Source organism: Lissotriton vulgaris, chromosome 2_1, assembly GCF_964263255.1.
Source record: "Lissotriton vulgaris chromosome 2_1, aLisVul1.2, whole genome shotgun sequence".
In the NCBI taxonomy this organism is placed as follows: Eukaryota; Metazoa; Chordata; class Amphibia; order Caudata; family Salamandridae; genus Lissotriton; species Lissotriton vulgaris.
The window spans coordinates 1547649054-1547668097 of record NC_141687.1 but is presented as its reverse complement, the minus strand read 5'-3'; the positions used below and the strand labels follow the sequence as shown (position 1 = coordinate 1547668097).

The 19044-nt window shown below is 48.6% G+C and overlaps 1 protein-coding gene across 1 annotated transcript in view; it reads right to left on the bottom strand.

Moving 5' to 3' along the window:
- The window catches only part of LOC147732881 (protein mono-ADP-ribosyltransferase PARP14-like), a 1341877-nt gene that overhangs the window by 868406 nt on the left and 454427 nt on the right, over positions 1–19044 (bottom strand). Inside the window, exon 10 of the mRNA XM_086957426.1 lies at positions 9298–9409. Within this exon, the coding sequence (XP_086813552.1) occupies positions 9298–9409 (112 nt within the window). The remainder of the gene's footprint in view (positions 1–9297; positions 9410–19044) is intronic.

Genomic DNA, 19044 nt, shown 5'->3' with positions numbered 1-19044 from the left:
CCACTTTTTCAGTTTAACAGCACAGCATGCACATGTACTAAGTTTTCCAAGATTTTTTAAATATTTGCATACATTCATTTGGGAGCTACAAACATCCAAAGTCTCAAAACTCAGGTACAAAATTATAAGACAGAGACTTAAAGATGGGATGCAGTAGCCAACTATAATCCATCTGGACAGAACTTAAACGGTAAACAACGTTTACAACGAAACTTTATCTCAGCGGGGATTCACAACGCGGTCGTTATCACGTCCGCGTTGTGATTCCGCATACCATTACTCCGCAAGTCGGAACAACGACTTGCGGAGAGGGTGGGGGAGGTGTTCGATTTAAAATCCAACACCTTCCCTAGTGTCCGCACAGACTGGAGTTGGAATAGTAAATTATACTATTCCAACTTCCAGCGCCCCCCTCTGCAAGTCGTTGTTCCGACTTGCAGAGTAATGGTATGCAGAATCACAACACGGTCGTGATAACGACTGCATTGTGATTCCCTGCAGAGAAAAAGAATGCGGGATTTGATCATATATTCAACTGAAACATGTGTGAATTAAATGAAATATCTAATAGTACAGAGTATCACAGTTACCTGGGCCTTTCAGGGCACTGGCAACTCATGTCATTGGTGTCTGCCACATTTTCCATGTTATGCAAGGGATTAGAGTCAGCAGAGGAAAAGCATAAACAAGTATCTCTGGGAAGCTTTTCCAATAGAGTATTGCCTAGAGATCGTGGGTGCAGGTATTTGGAGCTTAGGTTTTGGAAATTGCATTCTTATGGGTGAAGAACACACTGTTGGGCTCCTCCAATGGCAGACACATTGGAGGAGGATTTTAGCATCGATTGAGAATTTTAGAATTTATCTTCCATTTACGAGTTTCCTTGCAAGTTCTACGGAGTAGATCAGCAAAGGCATTGTCCAACCAAGGGAGATGCAAGTGCTACTTGATAACACAGCACTCTGTGCACAATTGCCTGGGCTAGCTTTGACAATTGTGGAGCGAGTGAGCTGCCGTTTTTCTATATGTAATACATGGTGGTAATATTGTCTGTTTAAATTAGAACCACCTTGAAGTATAGAATGGTTTTAAAGGGTGAAAGGTTTTAAGAGCTAACTGTACCACCATCAGCTTCAACACACTGATTTAGAAAAGGTACTCTTGCAGTGACCACATACCCTGATTAGTGTGGTCCCCCATATCGGCTCCCCAACCTATGAGGGACATGTCTATGTTGATGGTCACCTGCAGCTGTGGGTCAAGAAACAATCTGCCCTGTAGCAAGTTGTTGTAGATCTAACATTGCAGGTTGTGCTGAACGCTGGGCTCCACCAGCACTAGGTCCTCCGAGTCGCCCATTTTGCTAGACATTCCTATAGAGGATGCATATTTAATCTTACATTCATTATGTGAACAATAGTTGCTAATATCCCCAACATTTATATAGAAACTCGCATTTCTGGAGAAAGAGATCAGGAGAAGCAGCCTCTGAAAAACCATCACTCATTCACCACAGGGAAAAGATTCCCCTGAGGCTGCAGTGTGGCTCCCAAAACCCCTAGAGTCCACTGCAGAGAAAATATGATACTTTTTTTTACACAAATGGTGTAGCTTAATCTGTGGAGGAGTAGTACAGTTTCTTGAGTGTGGGAGAGGCAATGCGTATGGCATTTACGCTTTACCAGCCAGTCGTCGAGGCACAGAAACACATGAATTTAGCCATGTCATAAGGAGCGCTGCTATTATGGTGAGGCATTTGGTAAAAACTAATGAGGCTGCAGTGACCCCCTACAGCTAATGCTTTGAACTGGGAATGTTTTTATTTAACACAAATTTCAGGTACTAGTATGGACACTGAATTTTTAATATGCCACTATGCTGCTGCACCCAAATGCTGTGCGCTTCCCATGTGTGTCAATCTTCCGTCTGTCTTTGTCAGTGGTGGAGTGTCTAATTTTCCATGCTTGACAGCATGTTTAGTGCCTTTTTGCACCATTAGGGTGTTCTAAGGGACACATATAAGTTAAGGAAAGAGAGAAGACGCCACTGGTTCCAGGAACAGGGTGCTATAGTTGAATAAAGCCAATAGAGTAACCCTGGAAAGTCCAAAGCATAACTATATTTACTTCACTATCTCATTCTTACATTCCACTCATCAAGCATGCTTGGCAGAGATGCACATTAAATATATTTAACACACTAAAATGTAACGTTTACAATCTTTATTTTTTTAAAAAAAAGGAGAATAAGAGAACCTTTTTCTTCACAGTTATGGAATTATATAATGTGTTTTTAATGTATATGCTTTCAGGAATTTTTCTGAAATTGTATAAATTTGATAACTGTGAAGAAAAAGGTTCTCTTTTTCCCCTTTTCTAAAAATAAAGATTGTAAACATTACATTTTAGTGTGTTAAATATATTTAATGTGCATCTCTGCCAAGCATGCTTGATGAGTGGAATGTAAGAATTAGATAGTGAAGTAAATATAGTTATACTTTGGACTTTCCAGGGTTACTCTTTTGGCTTTGTTCTAAGGGACGCCCCTTTAGCTAAACAGGGGTTCAAAGGGGCGTCGGGTGGGCTTAAATTTCTTACCCACTCTTGACGCAACCACCTTGATTTTGATAGGGTCCTTCAAGTTCCCCTCCAAGCACTTTGGCATTATTCTGAGAACTGACAATATCGGTCTTAGAAAGGATCCCTATGAGGAAATCATCCTCCTTCATCTGCAGAGGTACTTAATGATGAGCAACCCTTACTGTAACTAGGTGGCACTCAGATGTATTAGACTGGTGAGTGTTTAATGGGCATGCGTCCTTAACATCCACGCTGTAATAATGCAAGGCATCTTCATGCTGTTCTGTTAGCTATAGATCCTGATAAGGAGGCAGTGGACATGCTGAGTGGAGGTTATCTGAAATCCAAGTGGTGTGTGATGAAGACATTTATGGTTGTGGAGTAGGTGGAGTGATGTGAGTTTTACCCTTGGAAATAGGCACCACAGTTGCAGAGTTATCCCCAAACTTTTTGCTTCTTTCTCCTTTATTTTTTCTGATCCGTGGTGGTTGGCTAAAGGACTCTGGGCACTCTACCACTGCTGATCAGTGCTAAAGTGCATATGCTCTCTGTATAAATTGTTATTATGAATGGTTATCCATGATTGGCAGATTTGTTTCATCAGTAGGTTACAAGTAAAGTGCACTGAGTGTGCCAGGGCTGGTTATTCAAATGCTACTAGTGGGCCTGCAGCACTGATTGTGCCACCCACATGAGTAGCCCTAAAATGGTGTCTCAGGCCTGCCACCGCAGTACCTGTGTGCAGTTGCTAACTTCCATGTTGACTGGGCAAGTGCACCCACTTGCCAGTCCCTAAACCTTCCTTTTTCTGCATATTAGTCACCCCCTATGGTAGGCCCAAGGGCAGGGTGCATTTTAGGTAAAAGGTATGACATGCCCTGATGTGTGTGGCATGTCCTAATAGTGAATTACAGCCATTTTCGGTTTTCACTATTGCAAGGCTTCCTGTTCCCCATAGCTAGAATGAGCAGTTTGATTTTGTTATGTTATTCATATTTTTAAAGCGCAAGCTGCTACCCGAAGGTATCCTGGCGCTATCTACAGCCTCCCCCAACGAGATCTAACCTATGAGCCTCGACTTAAAAGCCAAAAAGCCACGTTTTTAAGGCTTTTCTAAATGCCAATAGATTGGAACAGTTTCTAAGATGGAGTGGGAGGGCATTCCATGCCCTGGCTGCACCTGCCAAGAAGCTCCTACCTCCCCAGCTCGCTTTTTTTGAGATGGTGACTTATCAATTTTGCTCCCGAGGAGCGAAGTGGTCTGTTGGGAACATACCACTGAAACTGCTGCTTCAGATACTCTGGACCGGTGCCCTGAAGAGCTTTGTAAACTGTGCAGAGCGACTTAAACTGCACCTGTTTTTTAACAGGTAGCCAGTGAAGACTTCTGATATCCCCGGACACCGAGGCAAATTTAGCCGTTCCAGTAAGCAGTCTGGTGGCCGAGTTTTGTAGAAGTTGGAGTCTATGCAACAGTCCCTCCTGAATATTAAGGTAGAGGCTGTTGCAGTAGTCCAGCCTCGACACGGTTAGTGCAGTCACTACAGTGTGTTGATTTTCCTTAGGAAGAAACTGTAGGATTTTCTTGCAAGTTCTAAGAGCAAATGTATTGGCCGAGACAACTGAATTAACTTGGTCCTCAAAGTTAAGTTTGTCATCAATCAGCACTCTCAATTTTTTACTTTCTTGGTAGGGATCGGAAGCCACTCAGCGAATCTGGCCACCAGCTTGGGCTCCAGAATTTCGGATCATTACCAAACAGAATGACCTCTGTCTTACCGGAATTGAGTTTTAAACAGTTTAGTGACATCCAGTTGCCCACTGCTTCCATGCAATCACGAAACCGTTTATAGCCTCTTATAATCCTAAGTGACCCAGGGAACATGGTAGATATTCGAGTTTAGTATGCCTGAACTCAGAATGACAAATACATCTTTCAGTGAAGTTGGTTTTAACATTCTGTGTTTGAAAATACCACTTTTAGAAAGTAGGTATTTTCTTGCCTAACTATCCAAGCCTGCCTTTACTAGGTTGTGTATTCCTTGTCTGGAGTTTGAGTGACAGGTGCGGGAGAATTTCAGGAGACAGGGTGAGTCAGCACAGGGCTGAATAGAGAGATCTCCATGTAGAGTGGTGGGATGCTTTATTCTTTTAAATTTTAAATGTTTTTTGTTTTAGTATCGTTTCTTTTTTTTTTACCATGGATAAAAAAGGAAATGTTTTGGAGGTTGTAATCAAATTTTATACCCGTTAATGTGGATCTAATGGTTTTAGATGTATCATGCGTTTATGAGTTTTTATCTTGAATAAAGCAAATTTGACTTGACTTAACTTGTGGTGGGAGGAGTTGCACCTGGGGCCTGAATAGGGCTGAGCCAGCCTTCCACAATGCTAGCTCCACCTCCTGTGGTGTGTCTGATGTCCCTGGCCTACACTGTGAAAGGAAAGAAAGTCATGTAAACAGAGTGCTCCAGTACTGACCAGAACTGGTTTGGACTAGGCAAAGGACTCTCTACCTTCAGAGAACAAAGAGAATATGGGTATCTATACTGGGGCTCAAACCCCTGAACTTTAAATCAACCTGGAATCAAGAAGGAACCACTGCCAAGGAGAAAAGCTGGAAGACTGAAGAGGAAGGACTGTCGTGCTGAGTGTATGTGGGCTGACCTGCAGTTGCTATTCTGCCAAGGAGTGGGGAAGGACTTTGCTGTTGCTGTGTCCCCTGATTGAAGAGATCTCCAAGGGCCTGAGAAGAGCTGGCCTCCTGTTTTGAAGTCCCAGGCACAAAAGGACTTCACCCCAGCTTCCCCCAGAACTCTGCTGTGTGCGTTCCGAACTGCCTAGAGTGCTTGATTCAGTTGTGGGGCCTCTGGAAGTTGTTTGGGAGCTGAACAAGAGAAAAGAAGCCAAAGAACTGTATTTCCGACGCCATCAATGCCGCTGATGTGACGCCGCGACCTGTACCAAGGCCGCTTGTGAAGTCAACGACTCAAGAGCCTGCCCTGCTCCGCAGCTCCGACGCCCTACAACGTCCACCGACGCCAGCAGTGATCGGCCGTGATCAACGCCAATGCCTCACATTGACTCCGGGTCTTTGCTGGAGGGTGGCCTCCTGTTATCGTGGCGCCAATAACGGCCGAGAGTGAAGCAAGAAGCTCACTGACGTCACATTGACACCGAAGATGACGCCACTCATCAACGCCGTCGCATCCCGAAGATCTACACATCGTACCTGTGCATCACCTGCGCATCGGACCCAGCACAAAGACTTGACGCCACCCTCCCCCTACAGACCGGACTCAACACTGCTCAACGCCGCCTCGCCTCCCCAAGGTCTCAGGAGTGCCACATCTATTTGTTTTTCGACGCTGCAGCTGTTTTTGAAACTCTCTTTGCAGAAACAGTTACTTTGGGCAAAGCATGGCACCTCTGCGGATTATTTTGATACAATTTCTTGAACTCTTTTTAAAGTCAGATTTTTAAACTGTGTATGTTGGATTTTTGTCGTTTTGGTCTTGTGTAGTCTTGATAAAAATACTTTATTTTTCTAAACTGGTGTGGGGTTAATTTGTGGTGTTTTCACTGTGTTACTGTGAGTGTTGGTACAAATACTCTACACATTGCCTTTGATAAGCCTGTCTGCTTGTGCCAAGCAACCAAGGAGGTGAGCAGGGGTTATCTAAAGAGTGCATCCCCCTTACCCTGATTAGAAGCAAGGGTCCCTATTTGGACATTGATGCCTACCTCTACCAACTAGAGACCCCCAGATCTGACAGCCCGTTTATAGGCATTAAGGACGACCAAAGAGTCTAGTGGTAACTGTCCTATAATAAAAGCTGGATCAGATGGTTATATTTTTTGTCCATTCTGGGGGTGAAAATACAAGCACAACAGGGTCTTTGAATATATTGGCATGTCTCATCATGCCTTTACGCTTAGGGAGAGTCTGACTAGACCTTTATGTGTTACTGAGCGTTTAAAAAAAGAAATCTTACTCTAGGGACTCTTTGATATTCTGCAGCTCTAGCAAGTATTTCTAGATATCCTACATTATCAGGAGGGGAAGGCTTTGCAGGGTAAAGATCTGGGTCATTGTCTGTGGTGAAACAGTGTTGTAGTCTTTCCAGAGATCTACCAGTAATATATTATCCCCACCATCTCCATCATCATCGTCATCAGATTGTGGTGGTGGAGAGTTAGTTGGTGTAATAAGTAAATATTCTAATAGTGGGGAAGGTGGCGTAGGGGAATGTGGTGGAAGAATAGGAGGAGAGGGGTTAGTACCGACATTCTTGCTCTTCAAAGGAATGTGATAATGTGGGTCCTCTGACTCAGGTTTGCGCTTATGAGGCAGTTAAGTAAGAACATGTCCTGTATCGGGACCAATATAACGTTCCTTTTGTTTTGGGTCCGATTTGGGTGGTGGGACATTGAAAATCAGATCCTGCAGCTTCGGAGGAACATTTTTCGGTTTGGGCACCAAGGACTTCGATGCAGGGATGCAAAGACTTTGCGGCACGCAAGATTTTGGTTCCAAAGATGTCTTTGATTTCGGTGTCAACGGTTTCGGCTCCAAAGCAGTTTTGGCTCTGAATCTGAAGGTTTCGGCTAGGTGCCTGACTTTGGCTGACTCGATCCCGAGCCAGAAGCCTTAACAACATGTTTTGGAGTCCAGCCGGAAGGCAGGGTGTCGGAAACGTCTTCTCAGTGCTGACCGTGGCCCGAAGGCGGGGATGGAACTGAAGCCTTTTGCTTGGTCTGAGGTGGATTTTGGGGAAAGGGGATGCTCAGGATTCACGGGCTGTTGACCTTACGGTATGTCGTCTTCCAACTCGGAGTCCGATTCCGGAATGGATACTTCCTGTTCTTCTTCTGCCCCTTGTGCATCAAATTCTTATTGTTCGGATCCTTCACTGAAGATGTTTGGCGTGTATTTGATGTATCGCCTTTTCATTTCACGACATCGAGCCCGACGATCGCGGAGCGTTTTCTTCGATTGAAACGATCTGCACGCGTTGCAGTCCTGTTCATTGTGCTCCAGAAATTAGAACAAGTTGTACACTTCGTGTGAGTCGGTGCGTGATACTTTGTGTGGCACAGAGGACAGAATTTGAATGGGATCCGTTCCATCGACTCAGAGGTGAACCGACGTGGTTAGGCCCAACCGCCTTCATGGAGTTTTCCGATCGAAATAGAGATTTTCCTCGACTGATAAGCGTTCGAAACAATACTGATGCAGGTAGAGTGGATTGCACACCAAGGGGAACCTGAAAAACGGTTTTGAACCGGAGCGCAGCAATACACGTCTGAACCCGATGACGGAAAAAAATGATCTAACAATGGAGTCGATGTCCATGCGCACTATCACCGAAAAGAGGAGTCACCTTTCCTCATGACTGGAAAGACTTCTTTGAAGAAAAACAACTCCGAGTCCAAACACTAGATGGCAGGAGTATGCAAAACATGTGAGCTACAGCTCATATGCCTCAAACATATGTATATATATGTACGTGATAATCACAGTGAAACTAAGTAGCCCAGTTCCTTAAAACAGATGAGTTCTGGTGATGTGAATTACAAAAGACTGATTGAATTGTCACCAAAACCCAGAGCATGCATTTTGGGATTTTAATAGAAATAGGGTACCCATCAGGTAACTTTGTATCACACGAAAAAAACATAGGCATCATATTAGATACATGGTAACCACGACACTGTTTAGTGGTTTAATAATGACCCTAAGCAAAAACAGGAAATGTTAAAGATAAGTGTTTTTCACATACAGGAAAACAAATATCCAAATCAATGAGTTGAAATCTGTAGAGCACTGTTTGATGGCGTACAAGGAACGAGTAGGATTTTTTTTTATTTCCGTTAGCCAATTGGTGGGGTTTTACTACAGAAATGTCATGTTTAATTTGCTCTATAAATATATTTTGGGTGCAGAGGTGAGGCATTTTGACAGATGGTTTGCTAGATTACCCAACAAATCTGATAGAATGCAGACTATATAAACAGGATTTATTAAACTGTAGTATTTGTACAGCACTTCAATACCCCTTACAGGGCCACACAGTACTCCATCAGGTTCCGGTTAGCCTTTTAAGAGAGCATGATTGGTATGATATTTTTATGCAATATGACTTACATGGGAGGTGTTGGGTGAGGGGCAAAGGCACCCTACAAACATGTTGTGGCAAACACGGCAGCACATAAGTATGAAAGACAGTGTCAGAAGGGGAATGAATTGCACGTTCTTTAAGATTTGTGTAACAATTACGGATTTATCAGGCTAGCTGATACATGTTGTGTCTGTGTTAAAAAAAATGATATTTAATTTGTCTGTAGCAACCAGTGCTTCTTGTTCCTAGAGACAGCAAATGTATGATTCACAAGGTAATTATCAATCACTTGAGGAAATTTGAGATCATGGCAATAACCAGGAATGGAACAGCAACCATTATAGTTTTGGGATGCCACATTTGTGTTTTAGAGCTCTACAGTAGACCATGATGTACAGAACATAGCATGACAGAACAGATGCTCAGAGCTCAAACAGGAATTGAGGCCATCACTGTGGTATTCCAACAAATACCAAGAATTTATTTAAGTAAATTAGGACGCTGAACTGTGACAGTTAAAAGGTTGTGCCATTTTTACCACTTTCCTTCCGAGGTTAGGGTACATTTATAATTCAATGGTTAAAATAAAGTATTACCTGAACTTTGTGAAGCACTAGCATTTGCTGACACATCTGCAGTCACTTTCAGAGTTCCTTTCTTATATTCAACTTTTCCACCAAACCTTTTCTCAAGTTCATCTGAAAAAGCCTACAACCAAAACCAAGTGGGAGAAATTCACATTTTCAAAAACAAACTGCTCCAAATTAAACAAATCAGAGAATATAATTTACAACAATCAGTTTGACAAAAAATGTAAATTCTACAATTCTTCCATGGTTGAAAATATTTTTCGCAAAAAAAACCTGCAAAGTCTGTATCTTGAGGCATTAAAGGTAGTACAATGGTTAGTTTTGAAACAGAGCATTAATAAATGTAGGATACCCATCTTTTATGCAACAAAATGCAGAACAAAATAATGTATGTTCAATAACTTGGAAGATGTTTATCTTTTCTTACTAGTACTTCTTTAAATTGAGAAAAAGAATCATTGTATGTACATGTAGGTAATATTTGAAGGGAAGTTGCATTAAACTCAAATCTACTGTGTCCAATAGGACGAATGAAAGGATAACTCCACGAGGTACATTAACGCATAACCTACATCAACCTACAATATTTTCTACATGAATTGATCTTTACTTCAGTCATTAGTAAGATATAGAGACAAAACACTGACACTTTCCAAAAAGGAAAAATAATAAAATAAAAAGGGGATGGGGGAGGTGCACTGTTTGAACTCCAATTATGTATGTCATGAAAATGATACCAGATTTCTTCGTATGTTTTTTGTAGGCCCACTTTTTTTTAATGCACTTTTGCTAGTTTTGAAAGACGAGATATGTCTAAAATCCAACATTTTACATGGATACTCTTCATTATTTTAATTAGCCACAATAAGAGGACTAATGGTACACAATATTTGTCTATGAAAATAGGTTCTCAGTAGGAAAAATTGCAATCAGAAATAAAAGATCTAATTATATGCAAAGGATCAACTCAACACAGTCCACCTCTAAAGACTTGTAAATCACTTTGCAATTATGGCTTAATTCCAGAATTTTACAGAGAAGTAACAGATAGATTGTACCCAATGTTACTCTTCATCTATAACAGCCATTTGGAGAATGAAAAAATACCTTTCAGTAGGTGTATAAACTTCAGACCATTAGTTTGTGGAATGCTAAATAAATATTTTACTTAAAATCATACCAATTAAAGAATTCAGGTTGAACTTTTTATGATAGAAATTATAGGAGAATCTCAATCTGGATTTACTAAAGGCAGACATGGCTCTAACAATATTATGGTATTTATACATTTAGTGTAGTTTAATAATGAAAGTGGTCAACGTTTGGTTCAATCAATCAGTCAGTATTTGTATAGCGTGGAGGTTTGGAGGTAGAGTGGGAGGTTGTTTCAGGACTTGGTGGCAAGGTGGGAGAAAGAACAACCGCCGCTGCTGTTGTGGTTGATGTAGGAGGGTCTAAAGTTGTGGAGGGCCTTTTAGGTCCGTGTAAGCAGCTAGAATTGGCATCTCTTCTGGACTGTGAGCCAGTGGAGGTTTCAGAGGTGGGGAGTGAGGCTGGTCCGTTTGGGGGGTTGAAGATGAGTCTAGCTGAAGCGTTCTGTATAGTCTGTAGTCTTTTGAGGATGGGGGAGGTTGTTCCAGCACAGAAAACATGTCCGTAGTCCAGTCAGTCGGCTGGTGATGATGGCTTGGGTTACTATTGTCCTGGTGTTGACAGGGAGCCCCCTGAATATTGCACTAAGTAGTAATGCTGAAAAGCATTTACTAAAACTAGCTGATTTGTTGGAAGATAATGTCTAAATTTGGATTTCATTAAGGTTTCAGGGACATAATTAAAGGTTTGTATACACAGTAGGGGTGACACCTCTCCTTCTTCTAATGTAATATTGCCTCAGAGGGGGCGTGGCCTGCCGCATCAAGATGGCGGTCGCAGTTTGAGAGCGCTCCGGACCCCCTCCGTCATCCGCCGCCTAATCGCCGCTATCAGCCTCTGATTCCCTTCTCCACTAACCGGACACCATTTCCTGTGCTCCCCTTGGCCCCTCGGTGTCCTTGAGCGGCCAAGTCGGCTCTTCTCCCTTCCAGCCCGCGGCCTGTCATACCCGAAATGGCGGCCCCCAGGTAGCGCGGGCCGTGCCCTGCGACGCTCCCTTCCTGTGACTGGCGGCGAGGGACGGCGTGCCCGCGAGGCTGATCCTGCGCCTCGGGACCGCGAATTCGCCTGCTGAAGCTGAAGCTGGGGGCCTGGAGGAAGTGGGGACGCCCGAGACCCCGGGTGCCTGGTGCCGCGCACAGGAGTGGCTGGACCGCGGCGCTGCCTGGACCTACAAGCGGAGCTGCTGGTGCTGTGACGGCGGTCACTGGTCCCGGTGCGACACTGGAGGTGCGGAGCGGGAGCGGCCATCCCTTCTTAGAGCTGTGCCTTCGTGGGAGGTGAGGAGCACCTGGAGAGGGGGGAGCGCCCGGGGCCCTGCTGTACGCCCTGAGGCCTGAACTCACCCGGATCGCCCCGGCGCGCCACCCCGTGGGAGAGGTCCCTTTGCTCCAGGATCTGGTGTCGCCCTGAGTGGGGCTCGCCGAGGAGGGCTGCGGATTGCCGATGGCCTGTTGACGCTGCCCCCGGGACCTTTCTTCCTCCCCGGCGGGGGAGGCCTCACCACCGCCGCCCCCCCTCCCCGCTGGACTGGTGGAGCGGAAGCCGTCGGCCTGGTGATTCCCCGAGGGACGGGGTGGACCTGGGTGGACCTGGTTCGCCCGGAAGCCCAGCGACTCGACTGAAGTGCTGCACGTCTGGTCTGGCGGCCTGTGCTGCGACAAGCCCTTCTCTTGCGGCCCGTTGGTCTGGATGCCTGTCGTCCCTGTGCAGCGGCCTAGCCTGGGGGTAAGTCGGCCATCTTGTCGGGTGGCATCTCCATCAACATCATCCCCCCCTCGCCCTCCTCCACCCTCCCCCTCCTCCCGGAGCTGGGATTGGGGGTTCCTGGGGTTGACGGATCTGAGCATAGGGGTGAAGCTCGGCTGCTGTATCGGGTGGTGGGCGACGCTGCGGGGACGCCCTTCTATTTCTTCCTGCCCACATGCTGGTTGGCCTGCCTGGGACCATGGGGAAGCCCCGCTCCCCCGACCTCTGGCCCCTCAACCCAGACGAGGATCAGTTCGCAAAGTCGGATCGGGGCCCCGGCGGCGGACCACCTGCCGGCTCTGGCCTAGCCGGGGGAGATCTTTCGGCTATCCTGATCGCTCATCCCAGGCATCCATGGAGAACAAGATAAGAGAGGTGTGAGTGGATGTGGCTTTAATCCGCCAAGATCTTCGCAAGGCCACAGAACGCATCACTGAGGTGGCTTCTTGAGTGCCCACGGTGGAAGACGATGTAAACGCCCTCAAGTCTTAAGTAGCCGGTCTCCAGTCGCAGTCCTCCGAACTACAACGCAGAGCGGAGGATGCCGAAAACAGGGCACGTCGCAATAATCTGCGCTTCCTGGGCTTTCCTGAGGGAGTTGAGAAAGACCATGCCGCCACCTTTATGGAGACCTGGATCGGCTCCTGGATGACTAAGGAGAAGCTCTCCCCCTGGTTCGCGGTCGAGCGGGCCCATCGCTCCCTCGCCCCCAGGCCGTCGCCGGGTGCCCCTGCACGTCCAGTCATCCTTCAGGTCCTCAATTTTCGCAACAGGGACACTGTCCTTGGTGCGGCCCGGAACCTGGGGCCACTCCACTACCAAGACTCTAAAATACTGGTGTTTCCGGACTACTCCAGAGAGGTCCAAGCACAACGTCGCTCCTATGACGAGGTGAAACAAAAACTCAGAGCGATGGGCCTCCGCTATGGGCTCCTCTTCCCGGCCCGCCTCAAGGTTCTCTTCCAAAACAAGACCTACTTCTTCGACCCCCCCCCCCCAGGCGGCATGGACCTGGCTCACGGAGGAGTGGCCCCTCCTGCCGGGTGTCCCTCTTTCCCCTGCTCGGGGGGCCTTAGGACAACAGAGTCAGCCTGCGCCAAAGCCGCGACGACGCCGGACAGGATCCCGGAGGAGAGGTGGCCGTCGGGGTGGGGGCTCCCGGTCGCCGGAGGTGTGGTCCCGGCGCTCGCCACCTCAGGCCCAGGGACAGGGACCTGCTCCCCCACCGTCGGCTTCCTCCTTGATTGACCTGGAAGAGCGTCCCTGGTCCAAAGCGCAACTCTGCGGCGTGCAGTGTCGGACTCGGACTTGTCGGGGAGCCCTGTGATCCGTGGCTTGGATGGAGAGACCAGATCGTGAACGATGCTGCCTCTGACGCCTGGGGCTTCACCCTGGAGTCCCTTATCGTTGCGACTGCCTGTGGCTCCCTGTACCACCTCCTGCGGAGCTCACTTGACTGGTTTGGTGGGGAACTCATCGAGGCTGTTATCCGGGGCTATAGCAATCTAACCAAGATGTATCTGTTCTAGCTGATAGCCTTTCATTCGTACGCATGGAGAGGGGTCCGACTCAGCCATGTTCTTCTGTGGTTGCTAACCGTTTTAGTTTACCTATTTCCCTCCCTGGGGAGGTGCTAGTGTTTACTTGTTTAGGGCGACAGATGCTTCACTTTGCGAAGTATAGGGTGGGGGGAGGTGGGGGGAGTTGGGGGGCGAGGGTGGGGGTGAAGACCGTTGTCTCCTGGAAGTTTGTTATTTTTGGCCGCCTACGGGCCGCCGTGTTCTGTTCCTATTGGTAGCACAATGGCTTTCCCTTCTTCCCTGGCTGGCGCGCACACCGTTACCTCCTTTACCCTTGTCCTGGGACCCCGGGTCTGGGTGGGGCTTCCTCTTCGGCCCAACACGACTTTTTTCACACACCTGCAGTACCTGACTTTCTTCTTCATACATGTCTCCTGCCCATAGCAGACCTCTCCACATTCTCTCCTGGAATGTAAACGGCCATTTAGACCGCATCAAGCGCACCGCGATGCTCCGGGCTGCCCATCGCCACATGTCCGATGCCTTACTTCTCCAGGAGACGCACCTGCTGGGTTCACACTGTCATTTCTTGGTCCGTTACGGGTTCGATCGAGTCTGGCACTCCAGCTTCACCCGGGGTTCCCGGGGGGTGGCCATTCTCCTTAGATGGGAACTTCCCTTAAGCCTGGTTACGGTCGACACAGATGCGTAGGGGACGTATGTGGCCCTGTCGGGACTGATTGAAGGAAATCCTGTGAACCTGCTGTGCACCTATATTCCCCCAGCGCTCTTGGCGCGGACTCTTCGGCGCCTGACGCAGGTGATCTCCTCCCTACCCCAGGGCCTCACGGTCATCGGGGGTGACTTTAATGCTGTCCTGCAGCCCTCCCACGATGTGACGGGCGCTTTGTTGGCGCAGCGGTTGGTCTCTGCGAAGGCCCTAATGCAATGGACCTTGGCTATAGGTCTCTGCGACGTCTGGAGGGTGTGGCACCCCCGATTGAAACAATACACACACACACGTCGGCAGCCCACCACACCCACTCCCGTATAGACCTTGTCCTAATGCCCGCCACGGATTGTCAACTGGTGTCGGGCGGTGATCCTTCCTAGGGGAATCTCCGACCATTCCCCCATATCTCTCTGCCTCAGCTCCCCCACTGCGGGCCCTCGGACGGTTTGGGTCTGAACGCTTGGGTCCTGCAAGATTCCACATTGGTGGAGTCCCTAGGTCAGGAACTGCAACACTATTTTTCTACCAAAACGGGTTCGGTCCCCGCACAGGGAACGCTCTGGGAAGCCGGTAAGGTGGTGGTTCGAGTGGTGGCCAGAGGACTGGTCCACGCCAAATGTGCTGACCAGGTTGTCCAACTGGTCCAATTGGAATCCCGGGTTGCACAACTGGAGCGAGCCCAGCTGACTAGTGATACTAGCGACACCTCAAGGCAATTGGCGGTTGTCCGGGACGAGATTCGGCGGATCTCCTTGGAATTGGCCAAAATGCTCTGGCGCTCCTCAGTGGCACGTATTCTATGGCTGGGGGGATAAAAATGGTAAACTCCTTCATAACCTGGTGTCCTACCCCAGAGCCAACCGAATTATCCCGGAGATCAGGTCGATTGCGGGGACCCGTCATGTGGCGTTGTCGGCCATGGCACAAACCTTTGCACACTACTATGCGACCCTATATGCCGCGCGCCCCCCCCCGGTTCCTCCTTAGCGGGACTAATGGAGGAATCCGGGACCCAACTGCCCTGCCTCTCCCGAGAGACCGGCGAGGCTCTGGATGGCCCCTTCACCCCAGAAGAAATACACGGGGCCATTTCCCTGCTGCATTCCGGCAAGACGCCCGGTCCCAACGGGTTCCCCCAAGAGTATTACGCAATTTTCCAGGACGACCTGGTTCCCCATTTGACAGAACTTTTCCGCCAGGTGGTTGAGGAGGGGTCCTTTCCGTCCGAATCTGATGTGGCTACCATTGTGGTCATTCCCAAAACACAGCCGCCCTCCCTGGAATGCTCCGACTATCGCTCGATATCGCTGATTAACATGGAAATTAAGATCTATGCCACCGCGATAGCCCAACGACTTCGACCCTTGCTGCAGGATCTGGTCCATTCCGACCAGTGTGGCTTTATGCCTACCAGGGGCACCCGCCACTGTATCCGCCGCCTCCATCTGGCGCTAGCCCACCGTCACCGCCTGTCCCCATACTTGGTGTTGCTTCTTGTGGATTTCGAGAAAGCCTTTGACACGGTGGACTGGGGTACCTGGACGATGTCCTGGAGAGGATGGGGTTCCACCTTCTCTTCCGCCGCCTGATCAGGGTTCTTTACCACAGCCCTAGAGCCCATGTCCTCATTAATGGAGAGCTGTCAGATCCATTCCCGATCCGAAGAGGCACCCATCAGGGTTGCCCTCTCCCGCCGCTCTTATTTGCTCTGGTGATGGAGCCCCTGGCGGCGTTAATCCGACAGAACTCCCTCATTCAGGGCTGGGCCTGGGATCTGAGCCAGGTGGATAAAATCGCTCTCTATGCGGACGATGTCCTGCTCTACCTGGCGGATAAAGAGCACTCCGGCCCTAGAGCTCTAGAGGCCCTTGCGGCGTTTGAACAGGTCTCGGAGCTTCGCCTTAACCCGACGAAGTCCACCCTGGTCCCCCTGCACCCCTCCCAATAGTGCTTTGACTGGCAGGCGTTGATCCCCCTCCGGAGGCAATCCTTCAAATACCTGGGTGTGTGGGTGACCCTCATCGCAGAGCTGGAATGGGCCCTCAATATCGCCCCCCCCCCCCTGGTCGCTCGGATGAAGACTGACCTCAGGAACTGGCAGTCCCTTCCTCTTAATCCGCTGGGCAGGGGCGCCCTTTTTAAAAGGATGGTCCTTCCCCACTTCCCTTACATCCTGCAACGCCACGGTCCACCTTTCCAGTGGCTGGTTTCAGGAATTGGTCTGCATACTCACCCGATTCCTGTGGGGAGGTTGGCGTTCGCGACTGTCTCTGTCTCATTGCCGGGTTCCCCCCTTTGACGGAGGCATAGGGGTCACCAATCTCCACCTTTATTACTTGGCCACGAGGCTTATCGTGATTCACGACAGGTTCGTGGGCGGCTGGTCCGACCCAGCTTATTGGGTGGAACTCACCACCCTGGACTTTTCGCAGCTACAGAGATTCCTCTACGGCTCCCCAGTGCCACAAGCCTTGCCCCCAGTCACTAGGACGGTGCTCATGGCTTGGCGTGCTGCCCTGAGACTTGTGAGATGGGACCGGACGCTAACCTGGCAGACGCCGTAATGGCATGGAGCCTGGCTGAGGGAGGTCTCGTCCTTGGGAGGTTTCCGCCACTGGGACCTGGCGCGGATTTCGCTCCTGGGGGATGTATGGGTGGGAGACCACATGCGCTCCTTCTCGGACCTACAGAACAGACATGCCCTATCCCACTCCCAGTTCTTCAAATACCTGCAACTCCGTTGCGCTTTACACACACATCTCCCGACACCCACCACCCTCCCAGAATTCAGCCCTCTCGAGGCGCAGGTAATGATGGGGGACCTGGGGTGGGTCCCTTGGACGATGCGGACTGGCGTGATGCCCTTGTGGCCCCCAAAACCATGACTAAGTCGTCCAGGTTACGCCTGGCCCAACTTTACTATCTCCATACGGCCTACCTTACCCCAACACGCCTCTTCCGAGCTGGCTTGAGAACTTCTCCGGCTTGTGCGCGCTGCGACTCTGCCCCGGCAGACTTCTACCATGTGGTGTGGCTATGCCCGGCCTTGGAGCCGTTCTGGAGTGGGGTAGTGCGTGAGCTTACGAATGCTCTGGGGTGGGAGGATCCCCATGACTCGAGGCACCTGCTGCTGGGAATATTTGCTGGCTTGGATGGATCTATGGCTGATAAGCGCTTCCTGGGGACGGCCCTGGCAATGGCGAAGCGGGACATAGCGGCCACTTGGTCCCAAGCCACATCCCCGTCGCTGCGGAAATGGAGGAGGGGTGTGGACTGGTGTGGGGTGCAGGGGGAGTCCCCTTTTGAAGCCCGGTGCTGCCCGGAAATGTTCAGCAGGGTGTGGGGTAAATGGTTCAGCCTTCTGCCTCCATGAGGGCCCGAGCCTCATTGTGCATGTTCGAACTATGGAAGCTCTTATACCAACTCAGGAGGGTCTCATTGTCAGTATTGTCGCCAAGGTGGGAGGGGGGGGTTCTTAATGCTGTACTGTGATTTGCTACCAATGAACTTGTTTGTTTCAAAATTTTCAATAAAAATTTGATTATCAAAAAAAAATATGGCCACAGAACTCTCAGGTTTGTACATTCAACATCATAGAGACATTATAATGATAAAATGTAAAGAAGTGAAGGTTAAACTGCTGTAATCTGAAGATGGCCTTTCTTTATCCTGGTGTAAAAGGAATGTGGTTTTATTTTACCTTGCCATAAGCATCATTTTTTAAGCTGACAGTTACAAAGGACGAAGAATTGGGTTAAATATTTAGGAGTAAAAACTCTAGGACACATTTCTCATGTAAGGAGGAATAACGGAAAAAGAGAACTTGCTCAGATTGAAAATGATTGACAGACATAGCAATCTCAAACATAAATGTATAGGTCAAATTAACCATGATTAAGGTGAGTGCTTTGCCAACATTTTTTTTAATTATTTTTCTGCTTATGCTAGTTTTCTTTATGAGGTCATTCTGATTTAGAAGGTCTTCTGGAAATTCCTAAAAGGAAAGAGAAAGAAATATATGACGCAAAATACCTTCTTTTTGGTACAGTCTCTTCAGGGGATTTTCTTTTTTAGCTCTTTGGAGATACCATATTGCATAGGAAGGGTGTCACATTTCTAGAATTGTACAATAAATTTGAATAAGACTAATGAAGCTAAAATTTTACAAAGTTGCAGTGGATCGTCTTCATTTGGACGGTTTGCTTACTAATCTGCAGGGATAACAAAGCTAAAAAAAATGGCCACACTGTGTTAAGAGGCTGGGGAAGTATTTTATAATATTAGAAGATTCATTTATTTTTCTTAACACCTTCGCTGCGGCGGCTATTCCGCCGCAGCGTTAAGGGGGCGGGGGGGGGGGGGGGGGCCGCGCCGCGCACCCATGCTGGTGACGGAACCGCTCCGTCACCAGCCTCGGTTGAGCTGTGCTCATGACGGAGGGGTTCCGTCATGGCCCCGCCCGCACAATAGAACGCGTCACGCAGGCGCGAAATCAGCGCCGCGCAGGCGCGTCGGGCGGGCCATGACGGAACCGCTCAGTCATCAGCACAGCGCTACCGCGGCTGATGACGGAGCGGTTCCGTCATCAGCACGGAAAAG